Genomic DNA, 20,276 nt, shown 5'->3' with positions numbered 1-20,276 from the left:
CCTTCTTGTTTTAGTTTCTCGGGACTGATTCAAAGTTTGTTGTTGCTGTAATCTCAAAGTTAAGACATTCTAATAAGATAAAGTAACTGGCCAAACTTGCTCCTTTTTATCATTTGTACAGTCCCCCCATCTCCAGGTGCTTCAGCATCTTTCTCTCATTCAGTGTCTTTTTCAATAATTTACTCTTCCATTTAACTGCTATCCTCTCACTGTCCTCATATCTATCGCTGCTTCTTTCCTCGGCTGTGTTTCTCATCCCGCCTCTCTATTGTTCTCTTCCTCTGGCTTTATTTCTGATTGGTTTATCTCTCAGATCACACCCGGCCATCACAGGCAGCCGCAGGCTCTTATGAGCATCTTTTACACTTCTCTTTTTCCTTGCTCTTTTTCCTTCTACCCCTCTCTTTCTACTATCATTTCTCCATTTTCTTTATTGCACATGCACTGTGAACCTGTACGTCACAACCCCCCCACCCCCACCCATGTACATCAGTCAATCCCCCCCGGTTCCTTATGTGTTCAGCAAGGCTGTGAAGGGGGAGGAGAGGATGGGGGAGGGAGGTGCATCTTGCACTCCAGCTCCTTGTAATGGCCTCTCTGATGCTGCAGCCCTGCAACAAGCACAACTGAGGAGCGCCAATCAGTATGACCAGGCACTTCAATCACTAGCATCTTAAAGAGCAGATATAGACTTGACCTATATCCGAGGTCAGGCTGAGAGTAGTCGCCATTAGTGCCAAAATCCCAATGAGCCTTCTCCCTCTCAGGACCCCACCCTCCTCAGCTCTCTCCAAACTCCCCTCCTCACATGCGTCTCGACCTCAGCCGTTCCCCTGTCTGACCCCATGACTGAATCTATATGTTGGAACAACTAACTCTTATAGAGGCTGCCATTAAATAGTTTATGGACCTCTTTGTCTGTTGTCGTGTCCATGGCTTTTCATTAACATGGATCATTGTCTCTCACTTTTCTCCCACCGCAAGCAGCCATTTTGGCTCACTCTGGCTGCTTGCAGTGGTGTAGGAAGCAACACAAATCCTCCTCCTCATCCTCCCTTTCCATCTCAACCAACTGGTTATATTTATTTACTACTCTTCCTCCCTGTAACTCTTCAATGAATATCCCTGTCCTCTTTCTGCACTACTGCCGTTACCCACTGTGATCCATCTCTTCACCTCTGTTGAACACTTCATTCTCTGTTAATGGCACACTTAACATTCCAGACATGTGCTTGACTCATGACTGTCACATTTATCTTCACTGATTGATCAGTTGATTGACAGATTGGGATGCCATGCATCACGCAGCAATGATGTCACAATGTGAAGATCCTGTTCAATAAATGTCCGGCTATTGTAAGACTACGTCAGCCATTTCACCTTCCCATCCCTCCGTCTCTTTTCTCACCCTTTTCACCAACAGTCTAGAGAAGTAAAGTACATACATCATCATCCTTTATCACTGCTGACGAGGCCAAACATGTTTATGTTGTACTTTTTTCACATTCAGTGTGTTTTCTTCTCAAGAAAAAAGAAAAAAAAGCAGAATTAGATGCCTGACATTACTGGCATTCCTGGTATTATCAAAGAGGGCATGGTGTAAGGACGAAACTATTACTCACACAAACCGCTCTCTACCTGTGATTCTAGAAAGTGAGAGGAAATGAGTGAGAAACCACTGCATCGAACAATGGCTGCAATCTGCGAAAGACAGAGCAGTCGCTATAGAGACGATGAGTCAGGCAGCATCGCCTCATTAGGAATGACCCACCAGACACAAGCACAGTCATGTGATCGAGGCAGCGCACCCTATTTAGAGGCAAAGGGAGATAGAGAGAGAAAGTGTGGGGATTGACTGTACATGCCGAAGTCATTCCATGGTGGGAGCCAACGCTTAGGCAGGAGAGAGAGTGAAGCAGGTGGTCATGAATATAAAACACAGTGGCTGGATTCAGGACTGTGATGGAGAGACAGGACCTCTGGGAGGCCTGATTTACAGCAGGAGGAAGGGACACGCAGGGTGGCGGTGACTGATGTTACAGCCACACCAGCTTGTTGTTAGCCCACCACTCAAGCCTCAATCAGTCAGTATACCCTTTGTAATCTACTGTATCTACTGTAGCCACTTTCTGTAGCCACTGCAGCCATGTCCCCACCAACTCACTTGTCACTCAGTGTCAGCTTCACTCCAGGGAAGATAAGACTTTGCTTTCAAAGCACAGTATATCTTGCTGTTGCCAGTTTTTGGTCTCAGTGAAGGGTATTCTCTGGGGTAAATGTTTGGGTTGATAAAGGTGCCAGTCTGACACCTGCCTCTTCCACTGTCAGGGGAGTGTGTCCTTATGTGAATCTGTCTGAGTGTTTGTGTACATCTCATGGATGTTTGTTTGTCCGTATGTATATGTCTGTGCACGGCTGTTTGTACTTTTGTATTCTTGCTCCTATGACTTGACTCCTCATTAATCTATAAGGAAGCAGAAACACAATGGGAGGCCCTCCCCTCTCCTTCCTTATTCCTTGCTTCCTTTCTCTGTCACTATATGTCACTCCTCAGCAGATTAACTCACTCCTAATTCTCATTTCACAGGAAATAACCTATTTACTCTCTTACTCCGCTTCTCTTTCTTCTCTTGTTTGCACACAGAACACGCTCACATCCTTCTTCAGGCTTTCTTCTCCTTTCTTCTTCTGCCTCTCTATCTCTCTGAACTGCACACTTGCACGCCGCACATACAACACGCACATACACACAAAGGGATGCTGATGGTATGCATATCAGCGCACCACGAATAGATTCACTCCTCACTTAAAGTCCATTAACTGTCCAGCATGGACGTGGGGTACCATGCCATGCTCATTTCTGCCCCCTGCTGCCTGCAAGCTGCACCTGCCAGTAACAGGTGTGGGATTCAATTAGAGCAGCATGTTCCCAGCAGTCAGTCCTGTGTGCAGGCCATAACTGTGGACTGAGCAAAGGCTTTGGCCAGCGGAACTCTCAGATATCTGAAGCAAAGAGAGGAAAAAAAAGCACAAACACCACAAGGACACACTTTAGAAACAGCTGCCAACGTTTGGCAGGGGGTGTTTAGATCATCAAAGTCGTACATTAACCATCACCATGATGCTGTCACATCAAACATGAGAACGCCAGGGATTATAGAGGACAACCAAAATGAAAAGACTAAATTTAGCCTAAAGCTGTCACAGCTCACTTTTAATTGCATTACCAGTCAATCACAGATTGCTGTTAGTCACTGTATGGGGATATTTGTTGTAATTTCTGTGAAAGTTCGAGCACTTTCATCATTTTATAATACTGCCTCATATTGACAAGAAACAGCTGACCTGTGCCTGGAAAAGGGATTATGGAGATAAATAGCCAATTATTACAGCAGCATTCCCTTGTATGTGTGGTAGTAATTGGCATGCTTGAGTATGATAGCTACAGCCTGGGTTTTAATCCCTGATAAGGTAAGTTTCATTAGCCATCTGGCTAGTTTGTAGGGTTTCTGTGCTGCTTAGTGACTTCACTGAAATGATCATGACTACAAGATTTCCATCCGCACCCAAATAGGAATTAATTTATAAATCGAACTATCTCACATAATCCCAGATGGCTCTTATTCCAGCTAACCTGCTCTTGCCAGACTAGTATAATGCCTAATCTCCAGACTTACGCCTAATTCTTAATGCATAATGGCTAATACCTCGTTCATACTGTGGTCATAATAGCCTCTTATACTACAAACTCCACTGCTATGGTTTGACTGCTCTGGATTCCCGCTGCTACAATCACCCGTCACAGTTAGGGGGAGGGAGAGGGGGGTTAAGGCAGTGAGGGAAAGGCAGAGCGAGCTGGTAAACAGGAAGGCAGCCGGGAAGGCTGGGGAGCGCAGGTCAGAGTTAATGAAGCCCCCTAGGCACAGTTTTTGGGGTGTGAAGCGTGGCCACTGTTTCTGTTTGGCTTGTGTGCAAATGTGTGTGTGTGTGTGTGTGTGTGTGTGTCCCCTCACAGCCTGTGTGTTCAGCCTGGAGGCCGTTGATGAGCCCCTTTGACACCAGGCCCACCCAACAACCAGTTCATTAGAATAAACCAAGGCTCGTTGATAGGCAGTCGGCAGAGTTCATATGGGAAAGAAGGGCACAGAGGAGCGGGGAGGAGGATGACAGACTGTTAGTCTGTGCTGTGCTGCAGTGTTTTTGTGATGATGAGGCCAATAGAGTACAGACTGCAACCAATTTAGGACAGGCCTGCAAGGTTAGGTGCAATAATGAACAGAATCACATAGTATTTTTGGAGGAGCACTGTGGTGGGCACAGTGTATCGAGAGTAAATTGTATTGCAGATAACAACTGTTTTTGAGCCATGATAGATTTTAGTTCGCATGCTGAGTCTTACCTCTATATTATGGCCAGATGATGTATTAACCTCTAAAACTCTGGATCCACAGTCCAAAGTTTGATGCTGATATCCAATATCTAGTAATATAATATTATCATATACTTTATTCAATGTAATGAAACGTTAATGAAACGTTATATTGCACTTTTGTCTATTGATCAATGTAAATAACATTCAAAGACCAAACACTGGCCAAGGTGAATCATGGCATTATATTACATTTATTTAAAAACATCTATTATACTTAATATAATAATTATATCCTTCCTTCATTGACCATTTTTAAATGCCCATGAGACAAACACAGTTCTTTTGAACTTCACTACTTGTACTTTAGATGCTTGCGCTCTTATTAATGTTTAATTAATACTTGAGGATTTAGTGTTGTCCTTCCATCTGTATAGATAAAAGCATCTCCCAAATGAGTAAGTATACTTTTCATCCCACAGATTAGAACAGACTTGCGTGTTTGTATGTTTTTGTCCTTTATTTTACCTTGAGACAGGGTCTTACTGGCTTATTTAATGGGTCACCTACATGCAGAGACGCTGCATTGCTTTCTACATACTGTTTATTTTTCTTTTTACAGTAGCATTGCACTTTCGAGACGGTGTCCTACTTGATAGTTTTTTTTTTCTGCTCACATAATACCACACCCAATACAGACTTTATTTTAAATACTTCGGAGCAGTGTACTTATACTGTGTCTGGAATGATAAATATGTCATTTGATTGTAGTGTGAGGGAGAGTTAGCAAGATGTTCGTCCAGTAATCCATTGTTCAGCTGTCTGAAAGTGCCACGTTCAACTACTGCTCTCACAATTATTTTGTGTATTTCAGTCACCCACGTTCATTTTTGCCAAACAGACACCTCAGGCGTCCCTGCTTTTCGAGTGAGGATTTTTGTTCAACAATGGAGCATGACAAGCCTCCTCCCTCTGACGAGTCTGTATCCAGAGTGTTTGTTTATGCCTGAGCATGATTAGATTCCTATTTGGCTGTCAGTCTCTGTCCCTGTTGGACCCCCTCAGAAAGAACAGGCTAATTCCTAAGTGGTCTGGCGCTACAGATCACTAACCATTATCAACAATAGCGCGACAAGACGCAAAAAAGAAAGCTGGATTGTCCTGAAAATCCTGAAGTAGCCTCTCCATCTCTCTGTTATTAATTCTCCTCCTGCACTGGACCCCATACGATATTCAAGACAGTTTGAGGCTAGACTGATCCATCATCCTAACAGTCACGGTGTGACAGTGTGTGTTGGCATGGGGATGCATGTCATGTACTCTCTTCGTGTGGTATGTGTCTGTCTGTGCATCCGTGTGTGTGTTGTATGTCATCTGTGTTCAAATGCCCCTGCAGCGTCCAATTAGTTCCGAGATGCGCTCAGTCATGAGGTGACCAGCAGGTACAAGGTTCTGTTGCAACCCCGACCCAGAGAGTCACATAAATAAACTGGCCGAGGAGATGTGGGGACTCCTCAGCTGTTTTAATCTGTACTCTCCCCAGCCCCCTTCCTTTCTTTCTTTCTTCCTCTCTCTCTCTCTCTCTCCCTCCCTCCCTCGCTGGTACTCTCTGATGATCACCTGGCATGCCCATGAATCCCATGGCTCTCTCTCTCTCCGTCAGGCAAAGACACACTGCCTCAAACAGCCAACTTGTGCTTGTGCCCAGCTGATGACCTCTACCTACCTAATGTAGACATACTGTGTATGTGTGTGTGTGTGCGTGAGGGTTATGAATCATTTTTCGTGTGCTTCTATATCCGTCTGAAGCAGGGACTGCTGTTTTGTCTCCGTGCATGTCATTTGTGTGAACGTGTATGAAAGAAGCCTGGCCAACCTCACATCTTTACCCCAGGAAGCCTTTTTATCTTTGAGGCATTGCTCTTGACTGAGAGCCAAACGTGTGTCCGACTAAAACAAGCTCCACAATTACTGTTTTACCACCCAGCAGCATAGCAGAGAAGCACAGGCCTTTGAAATAATAATAATAAAAAAAAATGCACTATCAAATAAAAAGTGGGCCAAAATAAATTAGATTAGAGAGACTACATATAAGCCATGGCAGCAGCCAGAAGTCTCCCATTTATCATTTTGAGACACTTTCCAACCACAATGCTGATGTTCTACAAATGAGCTTTTATGTGTTCCTTCATTTTAAATCTGATAATGTACCTCACTTCACTCCCCCTCCCTCCCTCTGTCTCATTATTTTTCTACTCTTTGTTTCCTTTTCAATTCTCAACTTACTTTTATCTACTCACATCTTCCTTCGATCCCCCTCCACGTCCATTTGCTGTTCTGTTGTCCATGGGCTCTGGCCTTTCCCTACTTCTTTTCTCCCGCCCCTTGCCATCATCATGATATATTTATTTATTTATTTTTTTTTTTTACAATGCTTTGTTTTCATTTTCTATGTCTTCCTTTCCCCTTCTTATCCTCCTCTCCGCTCCAACACACCTCCTCTGCTCCAGTCTTTGTGTGTCCGGGGACACTGCTGCGGGTGCAGGCAGCTAGTTCTCAGCAGGAGGCGGAGCACCAGGCGGGGGCATGGTGTAAGGACCCACTGCAGTCTGGCGACCGGCTGTACGTCATGCCCTGGACCCCCTATCGCACTGACATGCTGTATGAGTATGCCTCCTGGGAAGACTTCAAACAGAGCAGAGCCACCACCACCTACAAGTAAGGGTGCCTCCTACTGTCGTGGATGATCAAATAGCTTATGCTACTGTATTGATTGATCGTCTTTTGATGTAAATATGGATGGTGGTAACAGAATGGTTCCTCATGTGGTGTCAGCTATAGCTGACACTCACTGTAGCTCACTGTTAGGCCTTCCTCTCGGATTGTGTCGTGCAGAGTAATTGACATGATATTCTTGGATTTCTTACCCCTTTTGTGATTCTCCGTCAATAGGTTGCCCAACAGAGTTGACGGCACGGGGTTTGTGGTGTATGACGGTGCAGTATTTTACAACAAGGAACGCACACGAAACATCGTCAAGTATGATCTAAGGACACGCATCAAGAGTGGCGAGGCCATTATCACAAACGCCAACTACCACGACACCTCGCCCTACCGCTGGGGAGGGAAGTCAGACATCGACTTAGCCGTGGATGAGAATGGCCTCTGGGTGATCTACGCTACCGAGTCCAACAACGGCCGTCTGGTGGTCAGTCAGGTGGGCGAGCAGTGCTGAGCGGAGGGGCGTGAGATGTGTATTATACGTGTCAAAATCTCATTATATTAGTCAGGTGCACATCAAATATGAATGACACACATCCCACGTGAATGAGTTACAGTTCAGATTACACCGCTGCACTGACAAACGAGACACAGAGATAGTGTTGACCAGCAAAAAAGAGCACATGGATTTAATGATAGCAATCATAAAGTTGATCATTGTGTTTGGAACCATCATTGTGCTCATCATTTAAAAGTATAATTTCCAAGTCAAAGTGCTGTCCTCACTTACTGGACAACATTCATATTTTAATATCTTTTTCTAACAAATAAAAAAACTGCAAGTTCACACATAAAAAGAGTTTGAGTTAATGTCTTGTTCCAAGAGATGCACCCCATTTACAATCACTGTCTTTGACCTTACAAGGAAATCGTTTGTTAAACGATCCATCTGAAATATCAAAGTCGACATGAGATATGAGACTGCAGCACAATGGAGCAACAAAATAAATAAACAAGAAAGTGATCATCATAAAGCAATTGTTAAGATGCTCTGGAGTTTTAATATTTTCCCCCTCACATATGGAGGTCTGTAATGCCTCAGTGTAAACAGTGCATATTGGAAAGAGTAACATCTAAAAACTGATTTTTTTTTACTTTTTAAACATTGTTATAAGTGCTTATGAATCTGTGCTCATGTAAACACGAGGAGGAGGAGAAATATTATAAAAGGTTATAGCAGTAATGTTATTTCTGACCTTTTCTGGTCACCTTTAAAACAGTCAAACTGTGGAGCTGCTATTTTAACATAAATTGAATTTGTTGAGCTTCTGTAAGAAAGCCTAAATTTACTCACATATGTTAGGCTACACCTTCAAACTAAGGAAAATGTATAAACTTTATAAAAATAAAAAAAAATTTAAATAAGTTAAGTTTGACCGTAACTAAAATATCCCCTTCAATTTGTGATTGTTTATGTATTAAGTGTTGGCGGATTTAAGAATATCCTCTTTGCTTGCAGGTAAACCCGTACACGCTGCGCTTTGAAGGCACGTGGGAGACTAGCTTTGACAAGAGGATGGCTTCCAATGCCTTCATGGCTTGCGGTGTGCTTTACGCTGTGCGCTCAGTGTACCAGGACGATGACAGTGAAGCAGGCGGGGACCTGGTGATGTATGCCTACAATACTAACCATGCCCGTGAGGAGCCTGTCAACATCCCTTTCCCCAACCCCTATCAGTACATTTCCTCTGTGGACTACAACCCGAGAGACAACCAGCTTTATGTCTGGAACAACTACAACGTGCTGCGCTATGCGCTGGAGTTTGGGCCACCAGACCCCACCACAGGTGAGGAGGAGTGATGCTACAGAAATAACATACAAGTAATGTTGTTTATTTTTGTTTACAATAATGAGGTATTTGCACTCATGAAGTTTGAAATATAACTTAATGTTGTAACTTTTTTTATTCCTCAAACCTAAATGTTTAAAACCTAAAAATTACCAGCAGACAATTATTCATGTGCAACACACACCTTGAAGTGTCTTCTTCCAGAACATAATGTAGAATAGATATTGTCCTTTGGATTTCAAATGATTTCTAAACAAGTTCAAACTGACTGCATTTTATTTATGATGTATTAACATCCTTATAAAGTGGAATTATAAGGGGTTGCATTAATCATTCACTGTACTGTAATACACAATGATGCCTTTTTTTTTGCCTGACCAGAGAAAATGTCAAACAGCCAAAGCAGAATGTGTTTTTGACTGTTTCTTATCTGACATTTGTGATGTCTCGGATGCCAAATCATTGTATTTCTGTCCCCGCCCATAGTTACAGTAAAGAGCAGCCTCTCGGATTTGACTGCTGTAGCACTTCATATCAACTTCTCTGTGTCATGGATAATGAAAAAGTCTTACAGAAATGATAAGAGGGAGGATGAAATGAGAATACCACACTGCATTTTGGCAGTCCATCAATATAAGAGGGAGGTTTGGATGTACTGTATATCTGAGCTGCATAAAGGCTTGTATAAAGCTCATATTATGCCCAGAGAGAGACAAGGCAGAGACAGACGGGCGGGAGCACTCACAGTCGTGCGCTGACTTAACGTTTGATCATTCAGGATTTTGTAGTTGTGATGTGTTGCTTTTATCTCTGCATTAGGTTTGGTTGTTAGTGATGGTGACTTCACTGATACATTTGATCAATAATTTACTTCTCCCTGACTTGGAGTGATGCTTTCTTTTCCATCTCCTCCCCTGATTCTCCTTATTCCTCAGGAGAAGAGGCTTTGAGAGGCTCTGAAGCGTAGTTGTGACCTCAATTATTATCGGACTAACTTTTGTTCTCAACATCAGAGAGACATTTCTGCATGCACAAGTGTGTGAAAGAAGTGTGTCCTTGCGCTCTCTTGATCTTCTTTTTGGCTTGAGGTCTTGCAGCTCGCTAACAAATCCCTTACATCCTCCTATAACTGTATGAACGGCTCCAAATTCATAGCAACATTTTAACTCCTCCTCTTTTCTGTGTGTTTTTCTGGGGTTACCTTAGGCCCACTGACCACCACCCAAGTGACCACCACTCTTCCAGCCAGGCCGTTCACCTCCAGTGCCAGCCCGTCCACTGCCCGTCCTCTGGCCCCCACCTCACGCCCCATCGGCTCCATCAACAAGCACCCCGATCTTCGACCGATCACAGCCACTGTACCTGTCACCCGCCGGCCACCCCAAACTCCACAAGGCCCTGAGCTCCATGTGTGTGAAGCAAAGCTGGTCCGTGGTGTCCAGTGGCCCAGCACGCAGAGAGGAGAAACAGTAGACCGCCCTTGTCCCAAAGGATCTCTCGGTGAGGACAGCTGCATGTGTATATTTGAATTGGGTATGAATTTGTGACCTCTAATGGTGAGACTTGAGATTGTAACAAACGGACTACTCCTCCGCTCACCCCTCCCTTTCCCAAGCACATCAGGGGATTACGGCGGCCCTGGCATACCAGAGAGGATGTCTTTCTGACGTGTTTGCATAATAGGCTTCCACATATGGTTTGTCTGTTCAGGCTGCTGTAGATACATGGCAGTGCAAGATGGCCATATAAAAGTACATATAAAAGGCTTATTCTACGGCCACAAAAACAAAGATTTTACTTAGCTACTTATAGGTAGAATATTCAATTCCAGCCAATAAACTCTCCCAAATGACACACACCGGACCTTTGAAATGTGTGTTCATTTTAATTTCCACTCCATGAAACAAACATAAATGTGCACTGTCTCCGAGCGTGCACGTAAATGATCAGCATGTTTGTGCTCTCACACTTGTTTTTTCTTTTTTCTTTTTTTTTTTTTCCGCTGTTGTCTTCCTCTGTCCCTGCGTTGGTCTCACCAGCAGGCACAGTCCCTGCGGACCCGCAGACGAAAGCCCGTGCTCCACAAATGAAAGGCTCATCTCCCACAGTAACAGAGCTGATCGAAAGTGGCGAATAATGAAATGAAAGGCGAGACAACACAGGCTTCACCTCCCTTCATGCCAGCTTCTATACTGCTAAACACTGCAGCCATCAAAAAGCAGTCTTTATTCACAGAAGAAAGACCTCTCCCTCCTTCCTTCCCCTAACTGCCTTTCAGTGGCTCTGTAAGTTCCTCTCTTTTAGAACAGCAGTAACATTAAATTAGCAGCTGGCTTAATTGCCACATTTTGGCTTAGCTCTCAAACACCAATCTGTGGTCGATGGAGGAGAGTATAGACAAAAGTAGGGGTGAAGAGAAAAAATCAGTGGGAGAGAGAGAGAGAGAGAAAGTGAGTTTGAAATGCAACGCTACATTTCTGCCTTCTTTGCTCTTCCATTCTGTTAATCTCTCTCTCTCTCTGTCTGTGGTCTCCCTTCTCGCCTTTTCTCTGCCTCATTTTTGTGATTAGATGTCGGTTATTTGTGTTAGCGACAGCAGATAGACCCGTCTCTCGTTTTATCCCTGCTCGGTGTCCTTTCCCTGAACCCTCACAACTAAACAGAAAAACCTAGCTGGAAATGAGGGCTGTCAGATGCTGCTTTCTTTTAGCTGACAGTAAAGGATCTTGCCTGATGTTCTTTAGCGGGGGCTTGAGTAAATGTTTCATGTGCATATGTTCCTTTCTAAATCATTCCTGTTGCGGCATTAAATCCCTGTTTCACATCCTCTCCCCTCACTTTCTCACTGCCCTATACAGTCTAGTATTTAACCTTTTCTACTTCCTCTCTGACTTCTTACTCTGCGTCCCTCCCATTTTACTCTCATCTTCAAACACTTTGAATATTGCATTTTTTAAAATTAATTCAAGTCCATTGTTCTTCGGTTAAAAAAAGAAATGTGGTCATCCCTCTACTGCACACGTCCTCCTTTAATTGCGGACACCTAACACATAATATCTCTCCATTACTCCCCCGTGATCTGTTTCTTCACCCTGTATTCATCTCCAGGAATCGCTTCGTTCCAGTGCATGACAGAGCAGGTCATGTGGAATCCGCGGGGTCCTGACCTGAGTAACTGCACTTCCCCGTGGGTCAATCAGGTGGCCCAAAAGGTGAGACCTGGAGCCTTATCCCTTGGCCATGGGTCTGTCTGCTTCCTCTGCCCCACTGCCCTGACCATTCTCCCTGTCCACCTCCACACACACATATTAGCATATCTCCAAGGCTGGCCTTATTAAAATACAGACTTATTTTAGCTGGCCCATTATTACAAGGCATCTGCTCTCAATAATTAATTAACTGACTTTTTTTTCTTCCACTTTTGTTCAGTAATTACAGCTAGGTTAAATTATTTTTTAAGAATCAGGTTTAATGCGTGGCAGTTTGCAAAGTACTCTTCAGTCTTTCCATCCTAATCTGATAATGGCTTACATATATGCTGTAGCTCAATATCACGCTCCATAGATGATACACAGCGGGTGCAACTTCACTTACTGCCATTTTAAGCTCTAAACATGCGTCAATAATCCGATTAATCCTCAGCTTTTTCCCTGATCAGATTTCTGAGATGTACTTGTATCAAAAGTTAAAAAGTGATTATGATTGTGAGGTCTGCTGAGTCGGCAGGATGTGCTTTCTGCGCTGTACTTAAAATGAGTGCCATACATACAATTGACTGGCTCATTTAAATGTTGTTGTTTTTTCTGTGTGCTTGTGCCTGAATGGGTAAGCAACATCCAACATTTTAGAGAAAATAATCCATTGTTCCTAATCCTCTTGCCAAAAATTGGATTTGCACAGTTGTTGCTGAGGGTGTGATTTGCAAGTGAAACAATGCTATGGAGAATAAAACCCTTACAATTTGTACTACAAGGTCCATCTTTGTTTACAATGATACAAGAGAGGCCAATCATATCTTTTTTTTGGGAGAGAGTCTGGGGAAATCTGATCGGTGGACAAACAATATGCAAACTTTTTTTTTAAAAAAACTAAAACGCACAACGTTGCGTTTGTCAGTATCGAATTTCGTTACAGCAAATCTGTTTCACTGACCACTCTGCGTGCATGCGTGTGCGTCTGTGTGCGTGCGATTTAACGAGCAGATAAAGAGTGGAGAGAACGCCGCCAACATCGCTGGAGAGCTGGTGAACCACACACGGGGCAGGATCCAGGCTGGAGATGTCAGCTCATCTGTGAGACTGATTGAACAACTTCTGGACATACTGGACGCGCAGCTTCAGGCCCTGAGGCTGGGAAACAAGGAGGCCGCCACACGGAACTACAACAAGGTATAAGACCGTGTATACACACACACACACACACACACACACACACACACACACACACACATATGCCCATGCTATAGGCTGTTTAATTCAAGCATTACAAAGAGAGCCGAGGTTAATGCGAATCTACCCTCCCTCGTGCGCATGCAAGGACCAGTGAGTTTTTAATTTAGACTTTTTGTGTTCAGCAGTTCTATTCAAGCCTTTGTTTTCTTCCTTCCAGCTCCAGAAGCGAGAACGGACCTGTCGAGCCTACATTCAGGTAGCTTTTCTCTTTTATCTGCACACTTTACATGCCTGGTGAGTCGGACTGCTCTATGACTTAAAATAACTCCGGGAAGATAAATCCTGGAGTAAACTGGGCTTGTAGATGACAATCCCTTTGGCTTAGTGCTCGGTATCATGAGTTATATTTCCTTTTGAATCATTACTTAAGGGATTTCCGGTTTGGTGTAACTCCTGGCAGACGGGGTGTACAGTGTTAAAAATGGTTGGTGTGGTATTTCCCTGAGCAGTGAAAGTTGATTTGTAGTTTTTCCCCTATGCGCATCTTTGAGACGTGGGTTCAGCAAATGTGGGAATTCAACAGTCTGTGACCTAATCTGAGCTTTGTTGCACTGTGACAGAGCCTAAAAGTGTAATATTGGCACTGGCTTCATTGTGTTGCACAATAAGGTACAATATATATGTGGGTCTGAGTAAATGTAATTAGAGGATAGTGTAAGAGGTTTGTGTTACTCCTCCCTTATGTGCTTTTTCAATATTTGTGCAATATCTGTGGTTCTGAGAAAGCTGTAATCCAATATCATGAAAAAGGCCTTGTGTATGCTTCTCTGTAATGATGAAATGCAGCATTCTGCAGCACACAGGCTTTTGTGTCTTGACCTGTCTGCAGCATACTGTAATATGACACCACATCTTCTGATCTCTGGTGGATGAAGTAAAGGCTGCTGCGCAGCATGTAACTCGACTATTATTTTTTGTCACCAGTAGCAAGCCAGCTCAGTATAACCCCACTGATCCGAGGATAAACCAACAGAAAAAAAAAAAAAGAAGAAAAACCTCCATCTTTGTGTTCTGAGGCAGTGGAATACCGTTGCATCATTCACTTTAGTAACAGCAATGCTCTATACAGCAGTCAATCCTTCATTCTGAGAGGCCTGAGCAAAAGAATTACATGATTCATCAGGCAGGCTACTCCAATAAATTGGATAGCTGATACAACCATCAACATTGCCATTAAATGAATTGTAAGTGTGAAATAGAAAGGTAATACGTCTGTAATAAATCTAGTGCCGGAGAGTGGTGAGTTTTTGGCAGATTGCAGTGATGACTTTGTACTTAGGAGTGCTTGATTGTAACGTTACATCACAATGTGGTACCTAAAAATGAATAATGAACATGAAGCAGGTTATAAACACATCAGGATATAAGTGATAATTGGGAACAAATGATCAAGTCATGTGATTTGTACCAGTAGGCAATTTTGTTTTGCTTGATTAAGATTTCAAAGTCGTTCTTTGACAAACATCTTGTCAAAAATAGCATTCAAACTTAAAATTCATAATAGCTAAATTACTATACCTGTTACTACCTAATATGCTATTATTGACTTATTATTAATGAACATGCGTAATTATGAATGACTGTAAATCTGCAAATGATCATTTTTAGCAAAACAAATAACTAATAATTGCTTCCTTATCTTATCGACCTGTCTTGCATTGAAAAGCATCTCGACGTCGTGTTACACTGATGTTTATACTCGTGAAGCCGCTAATGAATAGTTTCGCACTCCATTATTTTCCCGATTTATTTACTTAGTTGTTTGGTCCAAAAAAACTGCCTCAAATGTCTTGTTTATATTCATTTTATATTTATGTTAACATGGAACAGGCAACAGAGGTTCCTATTTGGTTACCACTGAGTGAAATAACACATTAGATGCAGGATGAGCATGATTCTTTTCTCTGTGAAAGGGGCTGTTTATACTGCAGCCATTTTGATGGGTAACAGTAGGAAAATCGCAGGTGTAAATAATGAAATTAGTGATGTTCCATTTAGCTTCCGTGCATGCTGGTTCACTGCCACTGATCTGCATGAACTGAACAGAGTTATCATTTATATGATCGCTATCACCTGTGCTTTTCACTGCTACATGATGCCAAAATGGCTGCTGTGCAAAGGACCCATTACCAAGTCCTCTGTGCCCCTAAATCAAGTCGTCGTTTTTCCCCGTCTTGTTGATCACGAGAACAAGCAGAAATAAGAGTTAGCCATATTCACACCATGCGCCCCATCACACAATTGGCACAAAGCGGCGTCAACCGCAGTCCTTTTGCAAATTGCTGGACTCCAACCAGGGCACTTTCACACCAAGTGCCCACGTCATGTACTTGCATCTCATCAGTGGTCCCGTGCGTGTGCTGGTGTTAAAATGAGGTGTGGTCAGACACAGTGTTGACACAATGTAATCTTAGGTCGGCAGGTTGACAGTCCACATACACTGTGCGTGTGTCACACGTGGGGGGCAAGCTTCATCTCCTCCTCCTCTTCCTCATCTTGTTTGTCAGTGCAATTCTGTACACTGTGCAGTCTAATGATGGGACGAAGGGTCAGTAGGCCAAAGACCACATACTCATTAGCGTGGTGCTGCTGCTGGGACTGCAGCCCCCCTTCTGTGAGTGAAAAAGTGCACAGAAAAACAGGCGCGCCATTCGTCCTCAGCGGCAAGGTTACACGACTCATATCTGCTACTGTACTTCTGCCTCTTCCTCCCCTTCATGAGTAAACTGTTGTGCTGATGCAGCTGAGAATCCAAATCCGAACAAGCAGAGTTTCTCATACATTAGTGCCAGCGCTGTGTGTCGTGTTAAATATAAAACAGCAATAGTTTGAATCCCAGCTGCACATCAGGTGCTTATTCATATTAAACTTGTTGTTGGCATATTTCTGTAAAGTGTTTTTTTTAATTCTTTCTGCCCAGATTTGTTTTTTTGCATTTTGCATTTTTCCATCTCGTCAGATCTCTTGTCCAGTTTCCTGAATGCACCATTTAAATAGCCATGTGCCAGGCACAAAAACAAACTAATATTAAAATGTGCTAGGAGAGGTCAAGAAGCCACAGGCTGTCCTCCCTTAAAAAAGACTAAAGGCTAAACTTGCACAAATTCGAAAAGCTGGTGCAAATAACTAAGAAACAGTATAGAAAAATGACCAATGAATAGAAACAAAAGCAACAAAAATGAAAAGAGCAATAGTGTAGTGTAAATGGCAAAATTGGAGTTGGAAATGCCGTAATGAGCTTATGCTGTAGATTGTCTTAATATGGCCCCTGATCTGTGTCAGTACTTATCGCTTGTTCCTTGTTGCCTGTTTGGGTTTTTGTGTACCTCGTGACAAACCTCTTGTGTGTGACAGGCGGTGGTACAGACAGTTGACAACTTGCTGCGCCCTGAGGCTCTGCAGTCGTGGCAGGACATGAACAGCACAGAACAAGCTCACACTGCCACGATGCTCCTGGACGTCCTGGAAAAAGGAGCTTTCTTGCTGGCCAACAACATGTATGGGAATCGCTTCTCTGACCGAGCGCCCAGCATTGGTGAGTTGACGTTATAATGGAGGAGGTATGGATGAAACCCAGTGTGTTCCGCGGTCTGTGGGAGTGTTTTGAATCTTTAACGATGCAGATCCTATCTCCATCCTAAAGTTTCCGTGTCCTGTGTTTCCCCCGCCAGATCTTGAGGTGCATGTTCTAAACACAGAGATGGACTTGCAGGACTTATCCTTTCCACAGAACTACGCCAGTGACAGCACCATCCAGCTTTCAGCCTCCACGATCAAACAGTACAGTCGCAACGGTCAGCAACCCTTACTCTCCCGTCCCTCCCTCCCTCCCTCCATGCCCCCCCATGACTGTGCTGCCCACTCTCTTGTGTTTGCATTTTACACAAACGTAAATCTGCATGCAGTTGACTAAGTTACTGGGTCATAATAACAGGCTAATCAGATTAAAAAAAGCGCTGAGACAATTTCTTTTCCTGATGGTTTCTTAACAGCAGTCTTAATAGAATAGCTGGGGAGGCGTGTAGATTACAATCGGCCCCAGTCTGACAGAGCAATCTCAGCACTCCCTCTCTTCCCCATTCCATTCCCTCGCTCCGTCTCTCCGCCATCTTATCCCCTTCTCTCATCTCTGTTGTTTCCAACCCTCCTACCCCACCCTGTCGGGCCCCCCATTTCCCCGCTTCCCTCCACGGCCCCTCACCCCCTTCCTTCTCTGTTTTCTGTCTCCACTTGGCTCTGCAGTGGGAACGAGATTAGAATGATTGAAACAAACGCACATGAAATATTCATATGGAATAATAAGAGATCTGTGAATGCTTGAGGGATGAATGTTCCATTGCCCTCCACATTAAATCTCTCTCTCTTCCACCAGTCAAAATGAAACGGTCCTTACCATCATTCTAACCTTCACTAACTCTCTCTCTCTGTCTCCCTCTTGCTCACCCTGTCACTCCCCACTCTCTATCTCTGTCACTCTTGCTTCCATTACCATATTATTCCCCCATCTCTGCATTTGGTCTTTTTTCCCCCTGTCCCTCCCTCCTCTCCTTTTATCATTCTGTCTGTATCTCCATTTTTATATATAAAATCTGCCTTTTTATGTTTTTTTTTCCCTTTCCCCTCTTGTTCTTACGTTGTCTGTCTTTCATTTGACTCCCTTTCATCTTTTTTTTTCCTCCCTTCTCCATCGATGTGCAGGACAAGTCAAGGTGGTGTTCGTTCTCTATAAAAACTTGGGATCTTTCCTGTCCACTGAGAATGCCACTGTGAAAATGGAAGTGGAGGGGTCAAACCATGATAAGAAGCGTCTGGCAGTCAACTCCCACATAATCGCTGCCTCTATCAACAAAGAGTCCAGCAGAGTGTTTCTCACTGATCCGGTGGTCTTCACACTCAAACACCTGCAGGTGACCTAATTCAGTCCACTTTCGCTCTCGGACTCGCTTTTGCATGTTCTATCGTTCCACTTATTGTGGTTTTCTTTATTTGCAGTTGGAGAACTATCACACACCCAACTGCTCCTTCTGGAACTACTCGGAGCGCTCCATGACGGGACAGTGGTCGTCGCAGGGCTGCAGGCTGCTGGACACCAACAGGACGCACACCACCTGCTCCTGCAGCCACCTCACCAACTTCGCGGTGCTCATGGCTCACCACGAGCCCGATGTAAGTAAACAAGGGGCGTGGCGGCGGCGCGGTTAAAATGGGAGCGGCGTAATTTATGCAGACGTTCATTCATGCGAGTATTAGCGTTCGCTCGCTCTCAGTCACACGCCCGCACACGCGTTCACATTAATGTGCCCTCTCAAGGCTGACAAGCTCTTTGTTTTGAATTTTCCGACAGGAAGGGAACATGCTTACAAATTCATGTCCTGCTACTTCTAGCTGACATCCACATGAATTTGAATGTCGTGTATTTTTTTCCAGGACATCTTGTCTCTTGTCTCTACACTTTAGCTCCTTGCATATATTTACAAATATTAAATAAAGCAGTTTTGTTCTTTCTCTCCCCTCCCTCTCATCTGTCTATCTATCCCTTATTGTTCCGTCCCTTCCACTGTTGTCCTGTCTATCTCTGTACTCCCCCTCACATCCTGCTCTCCTTTCAACGCTCGTCTACTTTCACCCATTTGTTTCTGTTTCTGCCGTGTCCCCCTGCCGTGGTTCTAACCATTTTCTTTACCCATCTCCTTCTGGACCTCAGTACCAGGGGCGGATGCACGAACTGATCCTGTTTGTGATCACCTGGGTTGGGATTGTCATCTCCCTGGTGTGTCTCGCCATCTGCATCTCGACTTTCTGCTTCCTGCGGGGCCTTCAGACGGATCGCAACACCATCCACAAGAACCTCTGCATCAACCTCTTCATTGCAGAGCTGCTCTTCCTCATCGGCATCGACAAGACAGAATACCACGTGAGTCCACCGCCATATTTTAGTCTGATATCAAAGATATCAAAGATATTGTTTTCTCACATATGAGTCGGGTTGATTTCTGGGATATTAAATGTATAACTCAGCCTTTTTTTTGGTTTGCTGCATCCATTCACACGCCTGTTTCCTTTATTAAACTGAATCACAACTTCAGATTAGTTTTGAAGTTTTTGGAACCGACAGCACAAGACGACTTTTGTGACAACTTTTTATATTGAAAGGTGTGAAACTGAAAATAAGGCAGTGTTTTATTACATCACCCTATAAATCATTATCCCCACTGAGTAATCATTTACAGCTGAATGATATGCATCCAGGGGGCAGCTTTTCATTTTTCCTCTGTGAACGTCCAAAACTTCTACCGTATTCTATGTGTCTGACGCTGCTCTATCTCCTTCTGTTTTTCACTCGGATATTTGCCTTATATCTCAACTGTTTCTCCTCCTTCATCTTAATATTTTCACTCCTCATCTCTCTCTGGCTGCTACCCCCAGATTGCCTGTCCCATCTTTGCTGGCCTTCTGCATTTCTTCTTCTTGGCTGCCTTCTCCTGGATGTGTCTGGAGGGGGTGCAACTTTATCTCATGCTGGTGGAGGTCTTTGAGAGCGAGTACTCCCGCAAAAAGTACTACTATCTGTGCGGCTACTGCTTCCCCGCACTGGTGGTGGGCATCTCCGCGGCCATAGACTACAGGAGCTATGGGACCAAGAAAGCGTACGTGTGAAAACGGACCTTTTGCACCTGCAGATTGAAAAGTAGGATTATGTTATTCCCCCAGCTGGAAATGCAATATGCAGTACTGTGTAAACTGCTCTTGCACCTCCCCCCGGACTGGCTTTTCTGAACACACTTAGCCAAAGCCTGATGATTAGCCTTCATATGATAATCCGCTGAGACGGGGAAAGAGCGCGTGTATGCCAGTCTATGTGCGTGTGTGTGCGCACATGTGTTG

At 43.9% G+C, this 20,276-nt stretch overlaps 1 protein-coding gene across 2 annotated transcripts in view; it reads left to right on the top strand.

Moving 5' to 3' along the window:
- adgrl1a (adhesion G protein-coupled receptor L1a) overlaps positions 1 to 20,276 on the top strand; it is an 89,034-nt gene that overhangs the window by 59,966 nt on the left and 8,792 nt on the right. For both annotated transcript variants that reach the window (XM_044050093.1, XM_044050092.1), the window contains 13 exons: positions 6,880 to 7,087; positions 7,322 to 7,586; positions 8,610 to 8,937; positions 10,147 to 10,440; positions 12,049 to 12,152; positions 13,143 to 13,328; positions 13,549 to 13,587; positions 16,746 to 16,926; positions 17,063 to 17,185; positions 18,090 to 18,298; positions 18,384 to 18,557; positions 19,096 to 19,305; positions 19,818 to 20,038. In XM_044050093.1, coding sequence (XP_043906028.1) covers positions 6,880 to 7,087; positions 7,322 to 7,586; positions 8,610 to 8,937; positions 10,147 to 10,440; positions 12,049 to 12,152; positions 13,143 to 13,328; positions 13,549 to 13,587; positions 16,746 to 16,926; positions 17,063 to 17,185; positions 18,090 to 18,298; positions 18,384 to 18,557; positions 19,096 to 19,305; positions 19,818 to 20,038 — 2,542 coding nt within the window. The remainder of the gene's footprint in view (positions 1 to 6,879; positions 7,088 to 7,321; positions 7,587 to 8,609; positions 8,938 to 10,146; positions 10,441 to 12,048; positions 12,153 to 13,142; positions 13,329 to 13,548; positions 13,588 to 16,745; positions 16,927 to 17,062; positions 17,186 to 18,089; positions 18,299 to 18,383; positions 18,558 to 19,095; positions 19,306 to 19,817; positions 20,039 to 20,276) is intronic.

This window comes from Solea senegalensis, linkage group LG19 (genome assembly GCF_019176455.1).
Source record: "Solea senegalensis isolate Sse05_10M linkage group LG19, IFAPA_SoseM_1, whole genome shotgun sequence".
Lineage (NCBI taxonomy): Eukaryota > Metazoa > Chordata > Actinopteri > Pleuronectiformes > Soleidae > Solea > Solea senegalensis.
This window is presented reverse-complemented; position numbering and strand designations above follow the sequence as displayed.